This window comes from Phyllobates terribilis, unplaced genomic scaffold (genome assembly GCF_046119375.1).
Source record: "Phyllobates terribilis strain yellow unplaced genomic scaffold, ASM4611937v1 Scaffold_1__5_contigs__length_1240528914, whole genome shotgun sequence".
Lineage (NCBI taxonomy): Eukaryota > Metazoa > Chordata > Amphibia > Anura > Dendrobatidae > Phyllobates > Phyllobates terribilis.
The window spans coordinates 160,098,671-160,123,243 of NW_027362761.1; the positions used below are offsets into that span (position 1 = coordinate 160,098,671).

The 24,573-nt window shown below is 39.9% G+C and overlaps 1 protein-coding gene across 1 annotated transcript in view; it reads right to left on the reverse strand.

The window, feature by feature from the left end:
* The window catches only part of JAK2 (Janus kinase 2), a 286,716-nt gene that overhangs the window by 36,100 nt on the left and 226,043 nt on the right, over window positions 1–24,573 (reverse strand). The window contains exon 9 of the mRNA XM_073669078.1: window positions 6,140–6,251. Within this exon, the coding sequence (XP_073525179.1) occupies window positions 6,140–6,251 (112 nt within the window). The remainder of the gene's footprint in view (window positions 1–6,139; window positions 6,252–24,573) is intronic.

Here is a 24,573-nt window from a genome sequence, read left to right on the forward strand (position 1 = left end):
TGTCCCATACAGGGACTAAGAAAAAATGTGAAAAAAAGTAAAAAAAAAAGTTTTTAAACTATTAATAAAAAAATCACAAAATAAATAAAAATAAATAAATAAAATATTAAACCAATAAATCCGTATATTTTTACAAAACCAAAAAAAGTACACATATTTGGTATCGCCGCGTCCGAAACAACCCGAGCTATAAAACTGTCACACTAATTAACTCCTTCTGTGCACACCGTAATAAAAATAAATAAAAAACGGAGCAAAAAAATATGCTTTTTCATCATATTGCCAAACAAAAAGTGGAAAAAAATGCGATCAAAAAACAAAATAGAAATAAAAATGGTACCACTGAAAACGTCATCTTGTTACGCAAAAAAAAAGCCGCCATACAGCTCCATCAGCCGAAAAATAAAAAAGTTATAGCGCTCAGAATAAAGCAATGCAAAAAAAATATTTTTTTCTATAAAATAGTTTTATTGTGTAAAAGCGCCAAAACATAAAAAAAATACAGTAAGTGTAGTATCGCTGTAAACGTACTGACCCGAAGAATAACGCTGCCTGATCACTTTTACCACACGCAGAACGGCATAAAAAAAAAACTCAAAAAACAATTCCTGAATTGTTTGTTTTTGTTAATTTTACCTCCCAAAAAACGGAATAGAAAGCGATCAAAAAATGTCACGTCCCCAAAAATGGTACCAATAAAAATGTCAACTCGTCCCGCAAAAAACAAGCCGTCACATGACTCTGTCGGCCGAAATATGGAAAAATTATAGCTCTCAAAATATGGTGATGCAAAAACTAGATTTTGCAAAAAAAGCGTCTTTTAGTGTGTGACAGCTGTCAGTCATAAAAACCCGATATCAATCTGGTATCTCTGTAATCACACCGACCCGAAGAATAAAGTAATCTAATCAGTTATATCACACTAGGAACGGCGTAAAAAATAAATAAAACCAATTCTTCACCTGCTACTGATTTGTTTATTATGTCCCCAAAGATCCCAGTAAGGCTCTGCCCACATTTATCCTGTGCTCTGCGCTGAGCACTTACACCAGAGTTTCCGTGTAAATCTCTGAAATACATGATTCAGCCGGAACCCATGACGGAAGATTCCCTGTAATGAGACAGATATAGGCCACTGTGGACGCCGTCTAGCCTGGGATCCCACGGTGTCATTTGTTTTAGGCGTGCATAAAAGTGCGGTTGGCCACAGTTTTGTGCACTTCTGAAAAAAAGGACACCGCTACACAGAGGCCAGACGGTGTCCAGAGTAACTCTGCTGCCTCATTACAGTGAATGGATCCTGCAGGGGTTTCATCTGAATTACATCACTTGGAAATTTAGATGGAAACCCCGATGTAAGTGCTCAGCCTAGAGCGCTGGATAAATGTTACGTAAAATGTTCCCAATAAAAGCTTCAACTCAGTCCTCAAAAAAAGCTAGTCCCCACTCAGGTCCGTCATCTGTTAAAAATATAAGGGACTTCCAAGTTACTGGTAGCAGAAAGGCTCTGGAAAAGCAAAATGACCCTTGCCCCCCAAAAGAAATTCAGAAAATTTTGTGCTCCCAAATCCAAATGCCTATTCTACAATAATTTGTTCTCCAATTGTCAAATAGCACTCCGTCCCCCCCAGATCTCACCGTATGGCTAAGCGGTACGATACAGCCACATATGGGGTATTGACACTTTTAGAAGAAATTGTGTGACACATTTCGGCACCATTTTTACCCATTGCCCTGTGTGAAAATGTAAAATCTGAGGGTAAAACATTTTTTTGTGGTAAAAATATAATTATGATTTTTTCACTGCCCAATGGTATAAATTTAAAAATTAAAAAATACTCACTACTTCCCTAGATGAATTCCTTGAGAGGTGTAGTTTACAAAATGGGGTCATTTGTGGAGGTTTCTGCTGTTTTGGCATGTCAGCGACTCTTCAAATGTGACATGGTGTCTGCTGCCTATCCCAGCCAACATAGCGCTCCTTTCTCTTCCGAACCCTGCCGTACACCAAAGCAGTGGTTTTCCCCCACATATGGGGTATCGGCGTACTCAGGAGAAATTGTACAACAAATTTCATGGTGCAATTTCTCCGGTTATCCTTATGATAATGCAAAATTAGGGGATGAAAAACATTTTTTATGGGAAAAATGTGAAAATTTTATTTTCACGGCTCAATATTATAAACTTCTGTGAAGCAGCTGGGGGTGCAAGGTGCTCACCACACATCTAGATAAGTTCCCTAAGGGGTCTAGTTTCCAAAATGGTGGCACTTGTGGGGGGTTTCCACTGTTTAGTCACATTAGGGGCTCCCCAAATGCGACATGGCGTCTGCTAATTATTCAAACAAATTTTACATTCAAAAAGTCAAATGGCGCTCCTTCCCTTTCAAACCCTGCCATGCGCCCAAACAGTAATTTGCCTCCACATATGGGGTATCAGCGTGTTCAGGAGAAATTGCACAACAAATTTCATGGTGCAATTTATCCTATTACCCTTATGATAATGCAAAATTAAGGGATGAAAAACGGTTTTGTGGGAAAAATGTGAAAATTTTATTTTTACAGCTCAATATTATAAACTTCTGTGAAGCACCTTGGGGTTCAAGGTGCTCACCACACATCTAGATAAGTTCCCTAAGGGGTCTAGTTTCCAAAATGGTGTCACTTGTGGGGGGTTTCCACTGTTTAGGCACATCAGGAGCTCTCCAAACGCAACATGGCGTCTGCTAATTATTCAGACAAATTTTACATTCAAAAAGTCTAATGGCGCTCCTTCCCTTCCGAACCCTGCAGTGCGCCCAAACAGTGGTTTTCCCTCACATATGGGGTATCAGCACGCTCAAGAGAAATTGCACAAAAAAATTTGGGGTCCATTTTTTCCTGTTACCCCTGTGAAAATAAAAAAAATTGGGTCTAAAGTAACATTTTTGTGAAAAAAGTTAAATGTTCATTTTTTTTTTTCCACATTCCAAAAATTCCTGTGAAGCACCTGAAGGGTTAATAAAGTTCTTGAATGTGGTTTTGAGCACCTTGAGGGGTGCAGTTTTTAGAATGGTGTCACTTTTGGGTATTTTCTGTCATAAAGACCCCTCAAAGTGACTTCAAATATGATGTGGTCCCTAAAAAAATGTTTTTGTAAATTTTGTTGGAAAAATGAGAAATCGCTGGTCAACTTTTAACCCTTATAGCTCCCTAACAAAAAAAAATTTTGGTTCCAAAATTGTGCTGATGTAAAGTAGACATGTGGGAAATGTTATTTATTAACTATTTTGTGTGACATATCTCTCTGATTTAAGGGCATGAAAATTCAAAGTTTGAAAATTGCAAAATTTTCTAAATTTTCGCCAAATTTCCGATTTTTTCACAAATAAATGCAAGTTATATGGAAGAAATTTTACCACTATCATGAAGTACAATATGTCATGAAAAAACAGTCTCAGAATCAGGGGAATACGTTGAAGCGTTCCAGAGTAATTACTTCATAAAGTGACAGTGGTCAGAATTGAAAAAATTGGCCCGGTCACGAAGGCAAAAACAGGCTCTGGCGCGAAGTGGTTAACAGCAGCTCAGACTAGAGACCAGGTCAATGCCACACAGAGTTCTAGTAGCAGACACATCTCTTCAACAACTGTTAAGAGGAGACTTTGTGCAGCAGGCCTTCATGGTAAAATAGCTGCTAGGAAACCACTGCTAAGGACAGGCAACAAGCAGAAGAGACTTGTTTGGGCTAAAGAACACAAGGAATGGACATTAGACCAGTGGAAATCTGTGCTTTGGTCTGATGAGTCTAAATTTGAGATCTTTGGTTCCAACCAGCGTGTCTTTGTGCGATGCAGAAAAGGTGAACGGATGGACTCTACATGCCTGGTTCCCACCGTGAAGCATGGAGGAGGAGGTGTGATGGTGTGGGGGTGCTTTGCTGGTGACACTGTTGGGGATTTATTCAAAACTGAAGGCATACTGAACTAGCATGGCTACCACAGCATCTTGCAGAGGCATGCTATTCCATCCGGTTTGCATTTAGTTGGACCAACATTTATTTTTCAACAGGACAATGACCCCAAACACACCTCCAGGCTGTGTAAGGGCTATTTGACCAAGAAGGAGAGTGATGGAGTGCTACCCCAGATGACCTGGCCTCCACAGTCACCAGACCTGAACCCAATCGAGATGGTTTGGGGTGAGCTGGACCGCAGAGTGAAGGCAAAAGGGCCAACAAGTGCTAAGCATCTCTGGGAACTCCTTCAAGATTGTTGGAAGACCATTTCCGGTGACTACCTCTTGAAACTCATCAAGAGAATGCCAAGAGTGTGCAAAGCAGTCATCAAAGCAAAAGGTGGCTACTTTGAAGAACCTAGAATATAAGACATATTTTCAGTTGTTTCACACTTTTTTGTTAAGTATATAATTCTACATGTGTTAATTCATAGTTTTGATGCCTTCAGTGTGAATGTACAATTTTCACAGTCATGAAAATACAGAAAAATCTTTAAATGAGGTGTGTCCAAACTTTTGGTCTGTACTGTTTATCTATATTTATATACACACACACATAATTTTCTTTTTAAAATGCACTTTTTATGCAGTACATTGTATACATTTTATACATTGTGTACATTGTGTACATTGTATAAAAACTAAAGCAACCACCCACACACTACGTTTAGTATTTACTTGACCATAATAACCTAAATAATTAAACAAGTCATTTAGCGTTAAATAGCAGCAGTATTTTTTTCCTACATGGCGCAAAAAAATACAGCAGTTAAATGACAGAATAATTTATTTGTATATACATATTAAAAAGTATGTAAACAATTGGTTATTTTTTTTATATGTTTTAAGCTCTTTAATTCTGAGCCAGATGGGAGTTGTCCTCTTCCCAAAACCCTCACCAAATGTTCTTATTCTTTCTTAGAAGTGTGCAGTTCAGGAGGCATAAGTGCACAGCACCTACCTGAGGGCTCGCGCACACAGCAGGGTATAGATGGAATAAAAAAAGAATAGGTTTTCTACTCAATCTGTACTTCATTATGTGTGCAAACTCCCAGATCGGAGCAATGCACTTCTAAGGGTACAGCCACATAACATCTTTTTCAGACGGGTTCTATCCAAAGAATGAACATATACATTTCTATGTAAGAATGACTTTCTGTTAATATGTTCAGTCTTTTGGATGCCTTTTAAGCACTTCAGGCTTCCAAAGACACCAAGAGGTTAAAATAAGTAAGCGGACCAATCTTCAGTCGTTTTCAGCTCTAAAGACACTCTATACGTTATAATACAAGTCAATGGGAAAGGTCAAAAGACGCCTGTAAAACCATTGGGCGTCTTTTTGAGTGTTCTGGCAGCATTTTTTCTTAAAAAGAAACACTAGCGGTTTCTTCACTTTTGAATGTAGTTAAAAAAATTACCAAAAAAATGGCACTTAAAAAAAAAAGCCCCCAAAATAAAGGGAAAAAAATTAAAGGGGTTTTCTCATGAACAAAAGTGGAGTTTAAGCAATAGATCTTGGAATAATAATAAGTTCCACAATTGGATGTGTTTAAATAAAATGTTCTTGTGCTGAGACAATCTTATAAATGTGCCCCTGCTGTGTACTGTGTAATGGCTGTGTCTGACCATACAGGAACATGGTCTGATCATACCACAGCTCCTGGGCAGGGGAGGAAGCAAAAGAGTATACAGACATTACAGCAGGGGATCACAGCTGATTATTTTTGTGAGGTAAAACATTTCCCTGCCTGTTTTTAAACAATGTTTTAATTCAAAGAAAGAATCAGCTGTGATCCTCTGCTGTAATGTTCGTATACTCTTTTGCTTCCTCCCCTGCCCAGGAGCTGTGGTATGATCAGACCATGTTCCTGCATGGTGAGACATAGCTATTGATCAAAATGAACTTTTGTTCGTGGGAAAAACCCTTTAATTAAAGAAAAGAAAAATGCAGTCAACCAAAAACGACAAAAAAGCATTCAGGAGACGACTAGTAATAGGGATACTTTAGGGAAAAAAAACTCTGGCACTTCCTTAATCATCGTCCTCCCGCCTGAAAAACGTCATGATTTAATGATTACTACAGTGTAAAAACCCATGCATGTACAAAGGTGTAATTCTTGTATGAACCTTCTATATCACATTACCTCTAATGCAAATGTAAGGAAATACTTGTTAAATTCTTTAGGGCTGCAGCGAAGAATGAAAGCTCCTTTTTGGCTCCCTGTTCTTTTCAGCTTATCAATAGCAAATTCCATCCTAGAAATTGGGTAGAAAAAGGAATGCAATCAAGAGACATAAACGTAATATTAAAACAAAAAACAACAGCTCATGTGATTTGTGGCCGACATTTTAGATTAAAAATCAGTGTTTCTTAAAGGGAACCTGTCATTGAATTCATGCTGCCCAAACACAAATCAATCAGTCACTGGCTCAGTTGTTGCAGCCGTATAGGTTTTACTCCGAAATAAAGCAGCGATGTGAAAATATACTTTAAAAAGTCGGCTGGGGACTAAAAGGCCCATCTCTGGGAGGTTTCTCCCTGTCCTCATCCCTTTGACTGAAAGTTTTCTCCCTATGCACACACATAGGGAACGGAAGCACACACCTAGGAGCAGTTTGAAAGCAGGGACAGAATTAAAGGCTATCCCCAACCAGCAGACTTGAGAGACTGTGGAATGTTTGAGAACTGCAATTAACAGTTTTAATGGTGGAGGATGTGTTGAGTGACATGCGAGTTGTGAAGGGGGGAGGGGAAGGAAGATGCTAAATTCAGTTTTCTTCACTTCAAGGCCAATAGCCCATTTAGAAAAGTATATAATAAGCATTCTTAGGAATGCGTGTTTCCAACTATCATCCAGTGTAAATAGGCCGGCAACCCTCTAACAAATGAGCAAAATGTATGTTTGTCGGGCACAATGAATTTTAAGCTGGCTTAAAAATCATCATCATCATGCACATCGTCACGCGTAAACATGTGATTTGCTGTCGATAATGCGAAATTCTATGGCCCTAGAACGAGCACATAGACGATCGTTCTGTACACATAGAATATTCATCCAAATATCTAAATTGGCCAGTAAACGACTGTACATCAACCCATCTTATTGCTGATAAACATATATGTCAGCTATCCTGGGTTAGAGAGGTAAATTTGTCACCATCACCAATGTGGTACTAAGGGAAATGGAATTCTATGAAGAGTCACAGATCCAATGCTTAGATGAATGAGAATAGGGGTACCAGGACAGAGCCTTCAGGGCCACCAATACAAAGAGGACAAAAAATTCTCAATCATCGTTCAGTGTAAACATGTGCAGTGAGAATTTGCTTGTTTGTCATTGAATAAATCGGTAACGGTTAAAGGATCTGGGAATGTTTAGCTTGCAAAAAAGAGGAGACTTAATAGCTGTCTACAAATATCTGAAGGATGTCACAGTGTAGAGGGATCATCCTTATTCTCATTAGCACATGGAAACACGAGAAGCAATGGAATGAAACTGAAAGGGAGAAGTTACAGATTAGATATTAGAAAAATCTTTTTGACAGTGAGCGTGATCCAATGAGTGGAACAGGCTGCCACGAGAGGTGGTGAGATCTCCTTCAATGGAAGTCTTTAACCCCTTTACAGCCTGGGACATATTAGTACGCACCAGGCTGTAACCCCTGGTTCAGTGAGGGCTCCGGCGCTGAGCCGGCACTGAATCGGGCACATGTCAGCTGATTCTTACAGCTGACATGTGCCCACAACAGCCGCAGGTGGAATCGCGATCCACCCGCGGCTGTTAACATGTTAAATGCCGCTGTCGATCTCTGACAGCGGCATTTAACATCGCCGCGCCGGAAGCGCGTCACTTACCCCGCCCATCGGTGACCTCGTCACATGATCGCGGGTCACTGATGGAGGGGCATGACAACCCTGGGTCTGCAGCAGACTCCAGTGGTTGTCATGAGCTGATCGCTATGAGCACCACCCAGTTGTCGGCGCACATAGCACAGGAGCATTTCTGCTACATAGAGGTGATCTGTTGATCACCTCTATGTAGTAGAGGCGACCAGACAAGAGCTGATTCTAGTCTCCTATGGAGACTATAAAAGCAAGCAAAAAGTGAAAAAAAAAAGGTTTTCAAAAATATTTAAAAAAATTTAAAAATATTTAAATCACCCCCTTTCGCCCCATTCAAAATAAAATAATAAAAAAAAAACCCACATACACATATTTGGTATCGCCGCGTTCAGAATCGCCCGATCTATCAATATAAAAAAAAAGTTAATCCGATAGGTAAATGGCGTAACAATAAAAAAATTCTAAATGCCAGAATTACGTTTTTTGGTCGCCGCAACATTGCAATAAAATGCAATAACGGGCGATCAAAACATCGGATCTACCCCAAAATGGTATCAATAAAAACTTCAGCTCGGCGCGCAAAAAAATAACCCCCCCTCACCCGGCACCAGATCCCGAAAAATGGCGGCAATTTTGTTTTTCTTTGTTTTTTTTAGCAAACTTTGGAATTTTTTTTCACCACAAATAAAAAAGAACCTCTACATGTTTGGTGTCTATGAACTCGTAATGACCTGGAAACTAATAATGGCAGGTCAGTTTTAGCATTCAGTGAATGTGGTAGAAAAAAAAATAAAAAAAAACACATCTGTGGTATTGCACTTTTTTTGCAATTTCACCGCACTTGGAATTTTTTTCCCGTTTTCCCGTACATGATATGGTAAAACCAGTAATGTTGTTCAAAAGTACAACTCGTCCCGCAAAAAATAAGCCCTCACATGGCCATATTGACCAAAAAATAAAAACGCTATGGCTCTGGGAACAAGGGGAGTAAAAAACGAAAATGCAAAAATGGAAAATCCCAGGGCTGCGAAGGGGTTAAACACAGGCTAGACAGATATCTGTCTGAGATGGTTCTGTGAATCCTGCACTGAGAAGGGGGTTGGACACGACCCTGGGGGTCCCTTCCAACTCTAACATTCTTTGAGTCTATGGATTCTTTTATAATTAACTAAAAATATTTTTTTTGTCGGTGTTATATCAGATTGTACAAGCAGCCATTTTCTGGTTATCAGTTGCATTTAAAAACAATTTCACAAAGTTATTCTTGAATATTTTAATTGGAAATTCCTTTACATGCAATATTTCCTCTTCATAATGTCAAACAAAAATAATTCAAATTGTGACCCTGGAGATTTACTGTTAAATTCATGGCCGTGTGTATAATTTAGTGTAAAACATTGTAATTGGTAGTTTGACAAACAATAGGCATTTCTGAATTTGTACATATGTAGCCAACAGTTAATACTTCTATGGAATAGGAAGTATTAAAAGGTGTTTTTATGCTATGTGTGCACGTTCAGTATTTGAATGCAGAAATTTCTGCAGCGTTTCTGCATCTCTTGGCAGGAAAAAAGCTGCGGAAAAAACGCTCATTTCGCTGCGATTTTTGACGCGCTTTTTTTTTTATACATTTTTTGTACATTAATGAATGCTTTTTGGAGCTAAATAAGGATATTTGAAAAAAGAAACGCAACACATTGCTTCAACCCTTGGATTACCATCAGACCTGGGGTGAGTATATTGGTTAATTTAAATGATTAAAGAATGTGTCAGCTGCGGGCTGATATTAATAGCCAGGGAAGGGGCCATGGATACTAGCCCCCTCCGCGGCTAATAATATAACCCCTCAGCAGTCCCAGAAATTACGCATCCATAAGATGCGCCAAGTCTGGAACTTAGCCTCCGCTGTTCCCACTGCCGTGTAGCGGTGGTGAGTGGAGTAATGGGGTTGGGGTTCGGGTTCATGTCAGCCTTGTATTGCCGGCTAACATGAAGCCCAGGTTAGTAATGGAGGGCGTCTATACATCTCTAACAATTTCAGGGTATAAAGGAATTGCCTCGTGCACAGCCAGTTTTGATGAACAATTGAACTCTTCTACTTCTTTGAGAGCAAGTGAAAAATTTTGTAATTCCACAATTCTCCTTTTCCAGCACATCTCTTCAAGATGGAATAAATTATAGGGGTTCTGTCAGCAATAGCCAATTTCCTCACTTTGCTAATCAGAGTTGCAGCATGTCCCTCTTGCAGACTATCTCTTATTGCCAACTGCAGCTTGTGCACAACACAGCGCATGTGATGAATAGGAGAGCGGTGTAAAGCAGCTTCAACAAGATCATCTAATTGTAAAGAATCATTTTGCTGTTATTCTGTAGTAATATCTGTTTGTTCCTCCGTTATGGGAACAGGACTGTGGCCTTCCATCTCCAACATACTGAATCTGAAATGTTCTTCTAGCTGTTGTTCACCTTCATTATTCTCATTCATCAGTTTAATTGTACTTAACATGTTTGAAGCATTATCAGTTAGAATAGCAAGAACCTGTTCTTTTTTTTGTTCTTAGGCTGTGTGTCCACGATGCAGAAATGAAGCGGAAAATTTCCGTTTCATTTCTGCATGTCCTTGCGGAATTTGACACGCATTTTTCGTGCGTTTTTGAAGCATTTTGACATGCAGAATTGCCTTTCGTTTTTTAATGCATTGAGAAGGCAATTCAGCATGCGTAAACGCACAAATAATGGGCATGCTGCGTTTTTTTCCGCACATCAAAAATGCTGCGGAAAATTCTGCAGCATGGGCATTGAAAGTGCGGATTGTCATTGGGGACGGATTACCAAATTCCGCAGCAAAAACGCTTGAAAAACGCATCGTGGGCATGCAGCCTTAATCCTGCTTTCCTATTCACTCCAGCAGTTCTCCAGCAGTTCTGAGATGAGTGCAGTCTTTCCTTCCCTATGTGTTTGTTTTTTTCCCCTTATCTGTAGAGGAGGAGCTTCACTACTTATCATGTACATAAACTGCAGCACAGATTCATCTCAGCTAACAGTCTAGACCCTTAGATCAGAAATAGGACAGACATTTATAGGACATTTCATAACTTTCCCAAATTTTTATGAAAAAATATTCCCCACAAACTGCATTGAACTACTGTACCCAATTTATTCTATATTTTAGGAGTTGGAGTAGGTCCATTTTATACAGACTCCACAGCCCTGCTCCCCTAAACCGCGCCGCTCTCGTTAATTTCAGCAGGAGCGGCGGTCGGATGATGGGAGAAGTATTCTTCTTCCCCGGGTACCATTCTTTCAGCATTTTTGCGCTGCAGAAACGCTACAAAGAATGGACATGCTGCGTATTTTAACGCAATGGCAATACTGAGCGGAAATTTCAGGATTGCCTTTGCATTAGCTGGCAGACTGATTACCTAGCGTTTTTGGTGCGTTTTCTGCACGGAAAAAACGCAGCGAAAAACGCATCAAATACGCACAGTGAGCACTTAACCTTAGAGGGATTTTCATTCAACAGCTTTCACCAGCTTAAACAGGGAAAAATCCTTGTTATAAAAAAAATTGCTGTTCTAAATATAAGGGCTTGAATTATAAAAAAAAATAACATCCCAAATACTAGATGACCTATTGAACGCAAGAAATTAACTCAGAACCTGGTTAGATCAAAAACACTTCTCAAACAAATGTGGCACCCTCGAGCCCCCAACACTTATCTTCTTATTTAAAATAACCACAGATGAGACACAAACAGTAAAGTCTTTTAACGAAAATCTGTCACAATATATTTTTGCCACCTAATATGAGAGCAACATGATGTAGAGACAGAGACCCTGATTCCAGCGATGTATCACTTTACTGGGGTGCTTGCTGTAGTTTTGATAAAATCACTGTTTTATCAGTAGATGATCATCACTAAAGGCCTAGTAAACCTGTTGCCATTGTAGCATAGCTGGGATGGACAGAGTTAAATCTCAGCTCTACAGTGTTTGATTAGAAGCACCGGCATAGTTTCTCTAAGAATCAAGAGGTAGATTCAGGGAAGTTGACCAGCCAAGATGTGAGCTGTAGCTGAGAGACAGACATGCTGATGTCTCTCTCTGAATGGAGTTACTGAGGAGTCAGTCTGCTGGATGTAGCAGAGGCAAATACGTTAGCTTGTGAATGCACAGACCATGGGCACCAGACTGGATGTGTCTTGGACCTTAAAAGAGGCCAGAATCCCTCTCTAAGAAGAGTCTGCACAGGCAGTGTGCAGAGAACCGCACGTATCAATGGTTGCTGTGGACAATAGCGGTTTTGTTCGACCGAGTTGGGGCTAGCTCAGCCATGTATGAGTAGCCAGGGTCTATTCTGTTTAGTTAGCGCCTGGATAAGGCTAAGGATTTATGTTTATGAGTTTGTTTTGGTGATGTGCAACCTGTGGGAAGCATTAAAAATTAAAAACTGCACGTGTTTGGACCAAAACAGCATTGCTTGTGTGAACACCACCTAAGGCCTAATGCCTACTAGAGAGAATGAAACCCTACACCATGTAGTCTTCCCTATTCATGAGCTCTCTGTAATTGTGCAACCACCACTGGGTCATTCCATTTCAAGTGAACCAATGTTTTTAATTCTTTTGAGATTTTGTTCTTTGGTAAGTGTGTTAGAGAATGCAAAATGTGAAGAAAAAAAATCCATATATTTTAGTTTTCTTAAAATTTATTTTCAAAGTTTTGAAAAAAATGTGAATTTCTGTGTTGCATGCCTTTACGTTTCTCCTCGTAAGGGTATGTTCACACTAGGCGTTTTTTCAGCTTTTTTTCTTCTGCAGCAAAACCTGATCTCTTGGCAGGAAAGAAGCTGCAGTGCGCTTTTTGGTGTGTTTTTCAGGATCCCAAAGTTCAGCTTTGCTTCCACCACAGAAGCATGAACACAGGTCACCAAGGCAAGACCAAAGCATATTAACCAGAATTTCAAATGTAACAGTGGGGGGAGGTGAATTATTCATGAATAATTTTCTTAAGACACTGGCAGTGCATTGAGTTTGTAGGACACCATTTACTTCCACACTATGGTCTGCCATTGAGTTGCTCAGGGATTATTCAATTTCACACCTCTGTGGGCCACAGGTATTGTTCAATATCACACCTAGCTCAGCCAATGTTTACATTCTACACATCACTAATTTAATTAAACTGTCCTAATCCAAGCTGCAATCTCAGGTGACCAAGGCAAGATGGTAAAATCACAAAAATAAATGATTGTTACATACTGCTGTACTTGCTTTTTTCACTAAAACCGCAGAAAAACCTGACAGCTATGTTCACACTATGCGTTTTTTCATTATTCATTACTTTCAATGGGTGAAAAACGCTGAAAAAACGCATAAAAAAATGCTGGAAGTAGTGACATGCTCTATTGTGCAATAAAACATGCAATGCACAATACTGATGACACAAAAACCAATGTGTGTGCATGAGATTTCTGGAATCTCAGACTTTGTTGTTACTGTAAAACGCAGCTGAAAATTTGCATAAAAAATGCATTAAACGCTGAAAAAACACCTCGTGTGAACATGGCCTAACTCAGGTCAGAACCAAGAGGGAGAAACGGGAAAACATCCTTCCACTCAGAACTGTACAGGCTTTCACTCGATATGGCACATGTATCTTTGTTAATATTTTACCCACGTGGACTCAAGCGCAAAATTTTGAGTAGCATTTCCAAAAAATCAATATGATATAAATAATTCACATGTGCCTCCTATGCTCCTAGCCACAGCTGTACCAAAAGTCAAGTTGGGATCTCAAAGGGATCATACTTCAAAAAATAACTATATAAGCAGTGTCAATTTGAAAATCTTGAATTCAGATCTGTTCAGTCTGTGGTCTAAAAATTAAAGCTCTACGTTTTCCAAATAGAATAAAAATGTTTCATGACTTGTCCTGATCTTAAACCAGGCAAATTATTAGATACATCTATAGTGGATAAAGTGAAGTGAGCCGAATTATGTCTGTCAAGAAAGATTGTGTGACTATGAAAGTGAATGGTAAGAAAATTCATATCCAAAAGAGGCTGCTTCTTGCCAATTTGAAAGAGACCTATAAATTAAAAAAAAAAAAAAAAAATTAACTCATGCCAAAATAGGATTTTCAAAATTTACTGACCTGCGACCTAAGGCTGCGTGCCCGCTATGCGTTTTTCAAGCGTTTTTGCTGCGGAATTTCGGCAGCGAAAATGCTTAAAAAATGCTTGGTAATACGTGCCCCATGGTCCCCAATGATAATCCGCATGCTGTGCACATGCTGCGGAAATTTCCGATGCGGATTATCATTGTGGAAAAATACGCAGCATGTCCATTAATTTTGCGGACACACAGCGTAATCGCCGCCATTGACTTGCATTGGACCGCGTGACATCCGCATCACTGCATCTGCACATGCGGATATCATAAGGTTCAATGTGCAGATGGTACCTGGGTCTGGAGAAGAGGAGACTCTCATCCAGACTCGGGTACCGGTACCATAGAACCTGTTAAAAAAATAATTTAAAATAAAAAATAAAGATTATATTTACCTTCTGATGGCCCCCGGTCTCCTCAGCGATGCGTCCGGTCTGTTGTATGGGTCGCGGTGGTGTGAAAGGACCTGCCACGACGTCATTAAGTCATGTGACAAGTCACGCGACCGCCGCTGCAGAAACGCTTAAAAAACGCATCGTGGGCACACAGCCTTACCTAAATGTCTGCAAAAATGTCCCCCAATAATGGCTGTCCCAGAAAAAATACTAAATCATCTCGCAGAGGCTATGGTAGATCGTATAACTTATAAACAGTGGATATCTGGTGGCAGATGGACTTATGACACTGTTTCTAAAAGTGCAGAAGACTTTGCAGAACGTTTTTGTGAGCAGCTGATAGTTCTTAAACATTAATTTATAGCTCGTCAAAAGTCAGACTACTACAATCACCTCAAACCAAGTGAGGCAGTAATAAGCTTAGACTTTTCAGAGAACTATTCCTTTGTTATTCAGGAGGAAGCACAGTCATTTCATTCGAAAAGTGAACAAGCGACTGTCCACCCTTTAGCGGTCTATTACAACGAGAATGGAGAAATAAAAAACAAAAGTGTAGTTCTGATCTCTGAGTGCTTACTTCATGATTCAATAGCTGCTCATTTGTTCCAAAAAATAGATTTCAGTGATAAAACAGACATCCTACCAAGTTTGAGCAAGATCTACTACTTCTTGGATGGCTCTTCCGCACAGTATAAAAACAGGAGAAACTTTATAAATGTGTGCCATCACAAGAAAGATTTTGGAGCAGAAGCTGAATGGCACTTTTTGCCACAGCTCATGGCAAAGGTGTAAGTGATGGTTTAGGAGGCACCGTAAAACGTCTCGCAGCTAGGGCTAGCCTCCAGAGGCCGTATTCAGACCAAATCTTAATAGCCATGCAACTTTCAAGTGGAGTGAGAAAAATATTCTTAACATCCAGCTCATGTACCAGGACTATGAAGAGGAGGAGAGTTTGGTAACACATCAGTTATAGGAAGCAGAAACCATTAAAGGGAATCGGGAATACCACACTTTCATTCCATGTAGTGAAACAGAAATAAAAACAAAGATTTTTCCATTCAGCAAGGACAGTGAAGTCCATGAAGTGATTGGAGGTGGCACAAGATTGATCGGCACTGGTGACTAATGTACTCTCCAAGGATTATGCTAATGAAGAAGTAGAAGTCACTTTTCTGCACCTTCTGGTCCATCACCGTCCTTTGTGTATCCAAGAAAACCAGACATTATAAAACTAACCAAAAATCAGATATTAACTCAGGTGGACCCAAACAGCCATACATACTCTGACACAAAAGGAAACGGCCATTGTTAGTAAGAAATTGTGGAGAAGATTACATTTCCCCCAGTAGAAGGGACAAATTGATGATAAAAGGTCAGTTTAACCCCTTCACGACCTTGCGATTTTCCATTTTTTGCGCTTTTTTTTGCTCCCCTTCTTCACAGATCCATAACTTTTTTTTATTTTTCCGTAGATATGTCCGTCAATGTGAGGGCTTGTTTTTTGCGGGACAAGTTGTACTTTTGAATGACACCATTGACTTTACCATATAGCATACTGGAAAACGGGGAAAAAAAGTGCGGTGAAATTGCAAAAAAAGTGCAATTTCCCAATTGTTTTTTGGGTTTTCTATTTACCATGTTCACTAAATGCTAAAACTGACCTACCAATATGATTCTCCAGTTCAGTACGAGTTTGCAGATACCAAACATGTATAGGTTCTTTTTTAGTGAAGTGGTGAAAAAAACTTGAAATTTGTAAAAAAAAAAAAAAAAAAAAAAATTTGCTTATGTCACCATTTTCCAAGGCCTGTAGCGTCTCCATTTTTCGTGATCTGAGGCTGGGTGATGGCTTATTTTTTGCGCCCCAAGCTGACATTTTTATTGATACCATTTTAGGGTAGATGAAATGTTTTAGTCACCCATTATTGCATTTTATTGTAATGTTGCAGCAGCTAAAAAAACGTAATTCTGGTGTTTCGATTTTTTTCCCCTGTTTACAATCTGATTAATTTACTTTATATTTTGATAGATCAGACTTTTCTGAATGCAGCCATACCAAATATGTGTATTTTTTTCTAATTGTTTTAATTTTCAATGGGGTAAAAGGGGGGTGATTTGAACTTGTGTTTTTTTATATCTCTTAAAACTTTTTATTTTACTTGCGTCAATAGTCTCTTTACGAGACTTGAAGCTCAGATCATCCGATCGCCTGTGTTACACATATGTATACCACGGGCCGGAATATGCCTTTCTTCTATAACAGTATTGACCAGTGCTTTCCATTTACTATCAGGGGGTCCATTTGGCAATCCAGTTGATAGCAAATATTTTCCAGGCTAGAAATAATGTTCTTTTAAGGGTCTCCCATATCTTATTAGAGAATTCAAACAATTCGGTCAAATCAGTAACTTTGAAGTAAAGTAGCAAACATTAGAAGCCTTACAGCTCCCCCGCTGCTGACTTACTGAAGGCTCCGAAGCTAAAGGTGCAGGTGAGCTGAAGAAACAGCCTCTGCCAATGTGCCACAGCAGGGAGAGGGCAGTTCTGTACGTAGACAGCTGTACAATGTCAGGATCCCAGATTTTCCGCCACTTCATGTTGCTGCCCTTTGTGACAAGAGCGTACAATAGTGACAAAAGCAGCGATGTGAAGAGCGTGATTCCTATGCATCATTATGGCGTTGAGTGGCAAAATAACAGGTTAAAGGGGTTTTCTCAACATCATAAATGGTCAAAATTTCAAAGTGCTTCTAAACACAAGCAACCTTCTTTTTATTAAAAATCAACTCAGTTCTCAAGAACAGGGATGGGGGGGGGGTTAGTTCCATTGTGTAGAGCTCATTTCCAGGGTTACTAGTCACCTCTGTGGTCTAAGGAGGCCAATTTGTTAAGCAAGGAATGCAGCGCTTGCAAGCTCTTTGCTATAGAGCATGTCAGCAATGCTCTGAAGGTGGACAAATTTCTTCGGCTAGCTTCTTTGTCCCTATGCTCTTCCGATGCTGTAGAGGCACAACGGTCACTGCTTGCAACATCAGAGAATGCAGTTTGGGACAGTGGCTCAAGCATGCTGGTGATCCAAAACCTATTAAATAATCAGGAGCACACCACCCCGTGTTAGCAATAAGCTGGGAGGCCAAGGAGCAGTGCACTCGTGAAGCACTATGTTGGGCGTAACCCCTTATTCTTTTCTGCTATCATATTTATTATATGCAGGCACCCTTCCTCTTATGCACAGTAACAAGAAGAAATCTGTCATTCAGCTGCAGGGTGGTGGTGGGAGCCTTTATATCATAAATGCTGAGGACTCTGCCTTTAACCCCTTCACCCTCGAGCCCGTTTTCACCTTCATGACCAGTCCAAATTTTACAATTCTAACCACTGTCACTTTATGAGGTAATTACTCTGGAACGCTTCAACGGATCCCACTGATTCTGAAAATGTTTTCTCATTACATATTGTACTTCATGATAGTGGTAACATTTGCTCAATATGACTTGCGTTTATTTGTGAAAGTAACAGAAACTTTTCAAACGTTTCATTTTTATGCCTTTAAGCCATAGTTATGTCACACAAAATAGTTTCAAAATAGTTTCAGCAGACTCATCGAAACATAATTTTTTTGTTAGAAAGTTAGGAGGTGTTAAAAGTTGATCAGCAATTTCTCATTTTTCCAACAAAATTTACAAAACGATTTTCTTTTACGGACCACATCACATTTGAAGTGACTATATGACAGAAAATACCCAAAAGTGACACCATTCTAAAAACTGAACCCCTCAAAGTCCTCAAAACCACATTCAAGAAGTTTATCAACCCTTCAGGTGCTTCACAGGAACTGAAGCAATGTGGAAGGAAAAACTTAACATTTACATTTTTTTCACAAAAATTTCACTTTAGACCAAATTTTTTTTATTTTCAGAAGGGTAACAGGAGAAAATGTTGTGCAAGGTCTCCGGAGTACGAAAAAAATACTGTTTTGGTGCACAGCAAGGCTCCGAAGTGAAGGAGCAATTCGACTTTTTGAATGCAAAATTGTCTGAAATCGAGAGCAGACGTGATGTTGCATTTGTAGAGTCCCTGATGTGCCTAAACAGTGGAAACCCCCCACAAGTGACCCTATTTTGGAAACTAGACCCACTCAAGGAATTTATCTAGATATGTGGTGAGCATCTTGAACCCCACGTTCTTCACAGAAGTTTAAAACATTAAGCTGTGAATAAAAAAAAAATATTTTTTTTCCACAAAATTTTTTCTTTCAGCCTCAAATTTTTTATTTTCACAAAGGTAACAGGAGAAAATGGATCCCAAATTTGTTGTGCAATTTCTCCGGAGTACGCCGGTACCCCATATGTGAGGGAAAACTAGTGTTTGAGTGCATGGCAGGGCTCGGAAGGGAAGGAGCACTGTTTGACTTTTTGAACGCAAAATTGGCTGCAATAGATAGCGGACGCCATGTCACGTTTGGAGAGCCCCTGATGTGCCTAAACAGGGGAAACCCCCCACAAGTGACCATATATTGAAAATGATTTAGTGTTTTCCTGGTATGTGAATTTTTTAATGTAGTGGCATACGCGAGTTGTGTAGAGTGCATCAGGTTGGCTTACGTGAGTAGTGTAGTGTGCATCAGGTTGGCATATGTGAGTAGTGTAGAGTGCATCAGGTTGACTTACGAGAGTTGTGTAGAGTGCATCAGGATGGCATATGAATTTATCAGTCCATGGATGAGTGGTAGACTCTGAAACAGTCTTTCAAATACAGACCAGATTTGTCAGGGCAGATGTCACACTGATAAATGGTGTCCTTTTGTATCCCCTTCTTAACACACTTTGCACCTTTTTTGAGACCTTCCTTTCTTTGCAGTTTGATGGACCTCACAGAGGAAATGGTAAAACATGGGAACCTTCAGTTCCAAAAGTACTGGGGCCCACACCTGGTACTGAAGAAGGTCCCGGTCTGGCCTGCACTTTGTGATAGAACATTGTCCGATCGCACCATCAGAGCTGGGCCTGGCGACGCTTTCGTTGCTAGTCTCCAGCCTATGATTGGTAATGTTACAGCACCGAACATAGACTAGACATCAGTGTTTCAGGCAATTTCATTGACAAACTCTAAAATCGCTGTGATTGGCTGGTCAAAATGGGCGGCACCCCCTCCCACCCCACCGTGGTTACGAGTCCTGATGCCCTGCTATCAGAAACAGAAGGCACATTCGTGCGATCAGCGTGCATTTAATCACGGTGGTCGCATGAATGACATGACATATATATATACTTTATTGGTCGGGAAGTCCTTCCCTTCCATGACGTATATATACTTCAACTGTTGGGAAGGGGTTAAAGGGCAGTTAGTATTAAAAGAGGTTCTACTTATTCTGCATCTATCACTGATCCCCTCTTCCTCGATTGACGGGTCAAGCTTTATAGGAGTCATAGAAAAACAGAGATGGAAAACAAGATATTGGGAAGGTGCACTAAACTGTAACCCTGAGGAAGCCATGGTTGGATGGCGTAATGCGTAGGGTTAAATCTTTTTAGTCTCTTCCCTCCATGTGGACACCAGTGGTCTGTATAATACAGTATGTTTCCCTTTATTCTCTTTAGGGATTGTCCGGCTTGAAACTACTTTGCATTTTAGGTTATGTTGTGAATAGGGCTAAGGGACTTCCCTTGGAAATTACTATTATATGTATTCATTTGGTTATATTTAATATCTATTCATTATTCTGTTCAGATCACTTTATGATAATTCAGACCTACTGGGTCTATTTGTATGTGTCCACCCATATTTATGATGTTATATACATTATATCTATTATGATATGTGTTTTTTCTAGGGTATTTTTGTCTTTTTTAATCATGTTTTTACCTATGGTGTCTGTTTGGTGAATCTAATAAAATGTATACCTTTTTCTCGTATATTGGTATTTGATATCTATTTTCCACATTTAAGATGCTTGGTGCCTTTCTTGTACCCCTTGTCCTCTTTTTGCTCTCCGCTTTATGGGTACTTTGGCACAACATCTTACGATTTATACATGGTGCCAGTTCAATCTCTTGCACTAAACTGTTTGTCCACACCAAGGGTGAACCGTAACGTGACAGTTAGGGATGCCAGTTGAAGGAGCAGTGTGGTCTTATTGGCACATCAGTAGGCCTTAAAGAGAAGACAATGGGGGTGGTAAAGCCTGACTTAACCAGGGGGCATGCATAAGTTTCCTTGACTGCAGAGAGCAATCACTGGGCTGAGCAGCATACTACTAACACTAAGAAAAGTAGTACTGAGGTTTGTGTGGTAGGGACCAAAGTAATCCAAATTTTGTATTAAACAGGTTGTTTTATGTATGGACATGCTGCAATAAATGGATAATAAAATTCATATTTAGTCTCATAGACTGGTATTGCAATAAATGGTAGAAACTATTTTGCAACCTAAAATATATAATTCAGCATGTTCATCACAGAATCATACGACCATTTCCCGGAACAGCTCTCTGTGATGGCAAGAGATTGCAGATTTTGTGAGGACACTGCAGCAGAATACATATAGCTTAATTGAAACAATTACAGACTTCTCTTGTCAGGGTTTTTAGCAGCGGCTTAACATTTTGGCTACAACATAACAACTGATCGCTTTGCAGCGAGAACACTTTGTGCATCCATTGCTTTACCATGGTAACCTACAGTTACACAGGAACATAGTTTTACCAGGTTGATTAGAAGACACTTTTAGGTTCTGTAGCAAAAATGTTCTACAAGGTTGGAAGGAAACAAACCGCACCCAAGTAAATGATTTAATCTACTTGAATTATTTGTATGAGAAACTGTTGAAATATAAACTCTTCTTTGGTAACAAAAAGCCACCAAAAAAACATGTGCCTCCTGTTCAGACCATAGTATTACAGCCATGAGACAATAATGAGAATAGCAACAGCCATGTCCTAATTAGTAAGAGAACATCGTAATGAAAGTATAATGAATTACAGACTGAGCAGTTTACACGGACCATGAGTATTGGCACCATGCACACTGCCAATGATTTTATGTTGAGAAAACAACTGTAATGTGGCTGGTGTTGCTTTTGAGGGGGTGCGTTTGGGGGTTCTTGGCCTTCCATAAGAGACAAACTGGGTATGTAATCCTGTTGGCAGTGCTCAATGGGGGAAAAATTACCCCTTTCCTGTGTTTGGCAGGTGATTTTTAAAACACAGGATTCACAGCAATTCTGGAATATTAGGTTGGGATGCCTGGGGGAGTTTTCTATGAACCAAAACGGACTGCCTCTCAGAGTGACTCGTGCTCTGACAAGTCCTAAAAGTCATTCATTTAAATACCCAGCTGGTTATGCTACATTGTATAGTTGGGCGGGCCAGACTTCCCCTGACTAATGGGTAAGGTCACTCACTCATTAATTCCTTAGGATTATTTGGGGCACAATTATTATAAACCAGACAAAAGATATACTACAAAAATTTATTATATAAATCTCTATTCATATTTGCCCCATATCCTATATTCGCTGACAATGTGATGACCAAACTTTTGGTCATTTGGATCTGTACCCGGAATGTTCATTTCATTACCACTTTTGTCCATCATGTTTATTTCTTTGTGATTTTTAATCAATTTTTTCAATAAAAACGTGTATACTTTTTAAAAAAAAGAGAGATACTCCTTTATTTCTCCTGTTTGATACATAATTCTTTGTTGGAGTACATAGTTATATATTATATGCACTAATGATCTACAAGGATCTTATTTAGACTAATCAATTATGCCCATAGGATTTTCTCTAATTATATTGTATAGTTAGACATAGCCGGCTGTACCTATAAGCAACCTGGTTGCAGCATGATGTAGAGACAGAGACCCTGATTCCAATGATGCGTCACTTACTGGCCTGCTAGCTGTAGTTTTCATAAAACTACTGTTTTATCTTCTGCAAATCCACCATTTCTCTGAATGCAATAAAACAGTGATTTTATCAGAACTACAGCAAGCTGCCCAGTAAGTGACACATAACTGGAATCTCTGCCTCTACATCATGTTGCTCTCAGATTAAGGGCACAGTCAGATGGCCTTATAACACGGACGACAATTGCATCGCAGTGCACGGACTGGCTGAGCATGACAGCTGCACAAAAATACATGAACTCACACTCGGGCCAGGAGAGCTGATGGCCAGTCCGAGCATTGTGATTGCAATCGTCGTCCGTGTTATAAGGCCATCTGACTGCACCCTAAGGCTATGTGCCCACGATGCAGAAATGCTCCGGATTTTTCCTGAGCGTTTCTGCATCTCCCTGGCAGAAAAAAACGCATGCGGATTGTACATGCGGATTCCTGCCAGGGACAAGCGGATGTGAAGCGTTCTTCACATGCATTTCCGCATGCGGGTTGACAAGTGCTTTTCCAAGCGATTTTAGCATCACATGGAAAGTGCTTGACAACTTGGTCACACTATATAAATCCATGCAACCGGCATGGATTTATTTAGTGTGACCAAAAGAATGTTTAAAAATAAAAAAATAAATCTATACTTTCCTCCTGATGGCCCCCGCAGTCTTGCTTCGCTACGTCCTGGCTGTCGGCAGATCGCGGTACACTGAAGGACCTGCCGACGTCAGCATCGCGTGACCCATCAAATGACTGACGTCAGCGCATGTCCTTCAGTCCACCGCGATCTGCCAGCAAGGGAGGACGAGCGCAGCGGGGGCCATCAGAAGGTAAATATAACATTTATTTTTTATTTTATTCTTTTTTTTTTTTTTACAGGTTCTATGGTACCCGGGACCGGAGGAGAGTCTCCTCTCCTCCAGACCTGGGTACCATCCGCACATTAGAACGCATGGAATGCGCATCTACATATACAGTGAAGCGGAATCCATGCGTTCCAATGCAAGTCAATGGCGGCGAAAAAGCAGCGCTTCCGCAAAATAATTGGTAGTGCTGCGTTTTTTTCCGCAATGATAATCCGCAGCGGAAATTTCCGCAGCATGTGCACAGCACATGCGGATTATCATTGGGGAACATGGCAGACCTTCTACCATGCGTTTTTTCAGCGTTTCTGCCGCTGCGGAAACGCTTAAAAAACGCATCGTGGGCACACAGCCTGTCAAATACCTGGTGACAGATTGCCTTTAAAAAGGATTTATCTTAGAGAATCAATCCATTTAAAGGGAATCTGTCAGCATTTTTTTGCCATCTCATCTGAGAGCAGCCTGATGTAAGCAAACAGACCATGTATTCAACGATGTATCAGTTCGTTTTCTGGGTGTTCTGACACAATCAGAGTTTTTAGATTTAGCAATGCAGCAGAGCTGAGAAAGCTGCCCCCACTCACATCAACTCTCCGTGTACAAAGTCCACTAACAGGGAGGTGTTCATCATAGAAGGTGGCGGAGTCGGACTTACAAGCACGCAGCCAGATAGTCACAGCAATGATAATCACAGTCTAAAGAACACCACACAGCCAGACATGTAACGCATCATTGAGTTCAGTGTTTTAACCCCTACCTCATCCTGTCATAGTAAAAACCTGCTGACAGATTCCCTTTTAAGGAGAAATATGACAAATCAAATGCCTTTCATAGAATCATTATTTCAGTTGAATTCATCTTAAAAATACCACTTAATAACATTTCTACATTGAATGCTAAAGATTAATGGCTATGTTCACTTTTATAATATTTTTTTCCAATGCACCTAAACAAACTTGCGATGTGTCTTGTTTGAAAATTGTATGTGTACACCAACTTGGCATAACTAAAGTGGGGAAAATAAGCTTTTGATACACTGCTGATTTTGCAAGTTTTCCCACCTACAAAGAATGGAGAGGTCTGTAATCTTTATTGTAGGTACACTACAACTGTGGGAGACAGAATCTAAAAATAAAAACCAGAAAATCACATTGTATGATTTTTAAATAATTAAATTGCATTTTATTGCAAGAATGATTGCTCTCACAGACCTGTTAGTTTTTCTTTAAGAAGCCCTCCTTCTCTGCACTCATTACCTGTATTAAATGCACCTGTTTGAACTCGTTACCTGTATAAAAGACACCTGTCCACACACTCAATCAATCACACTTCAACCTCTCCACTATGGCAAAGAACTGTCTAAGGACACCAGGGACAAAATTGTAGACCTGCACAATGCTGGGATGGGCTACAGGA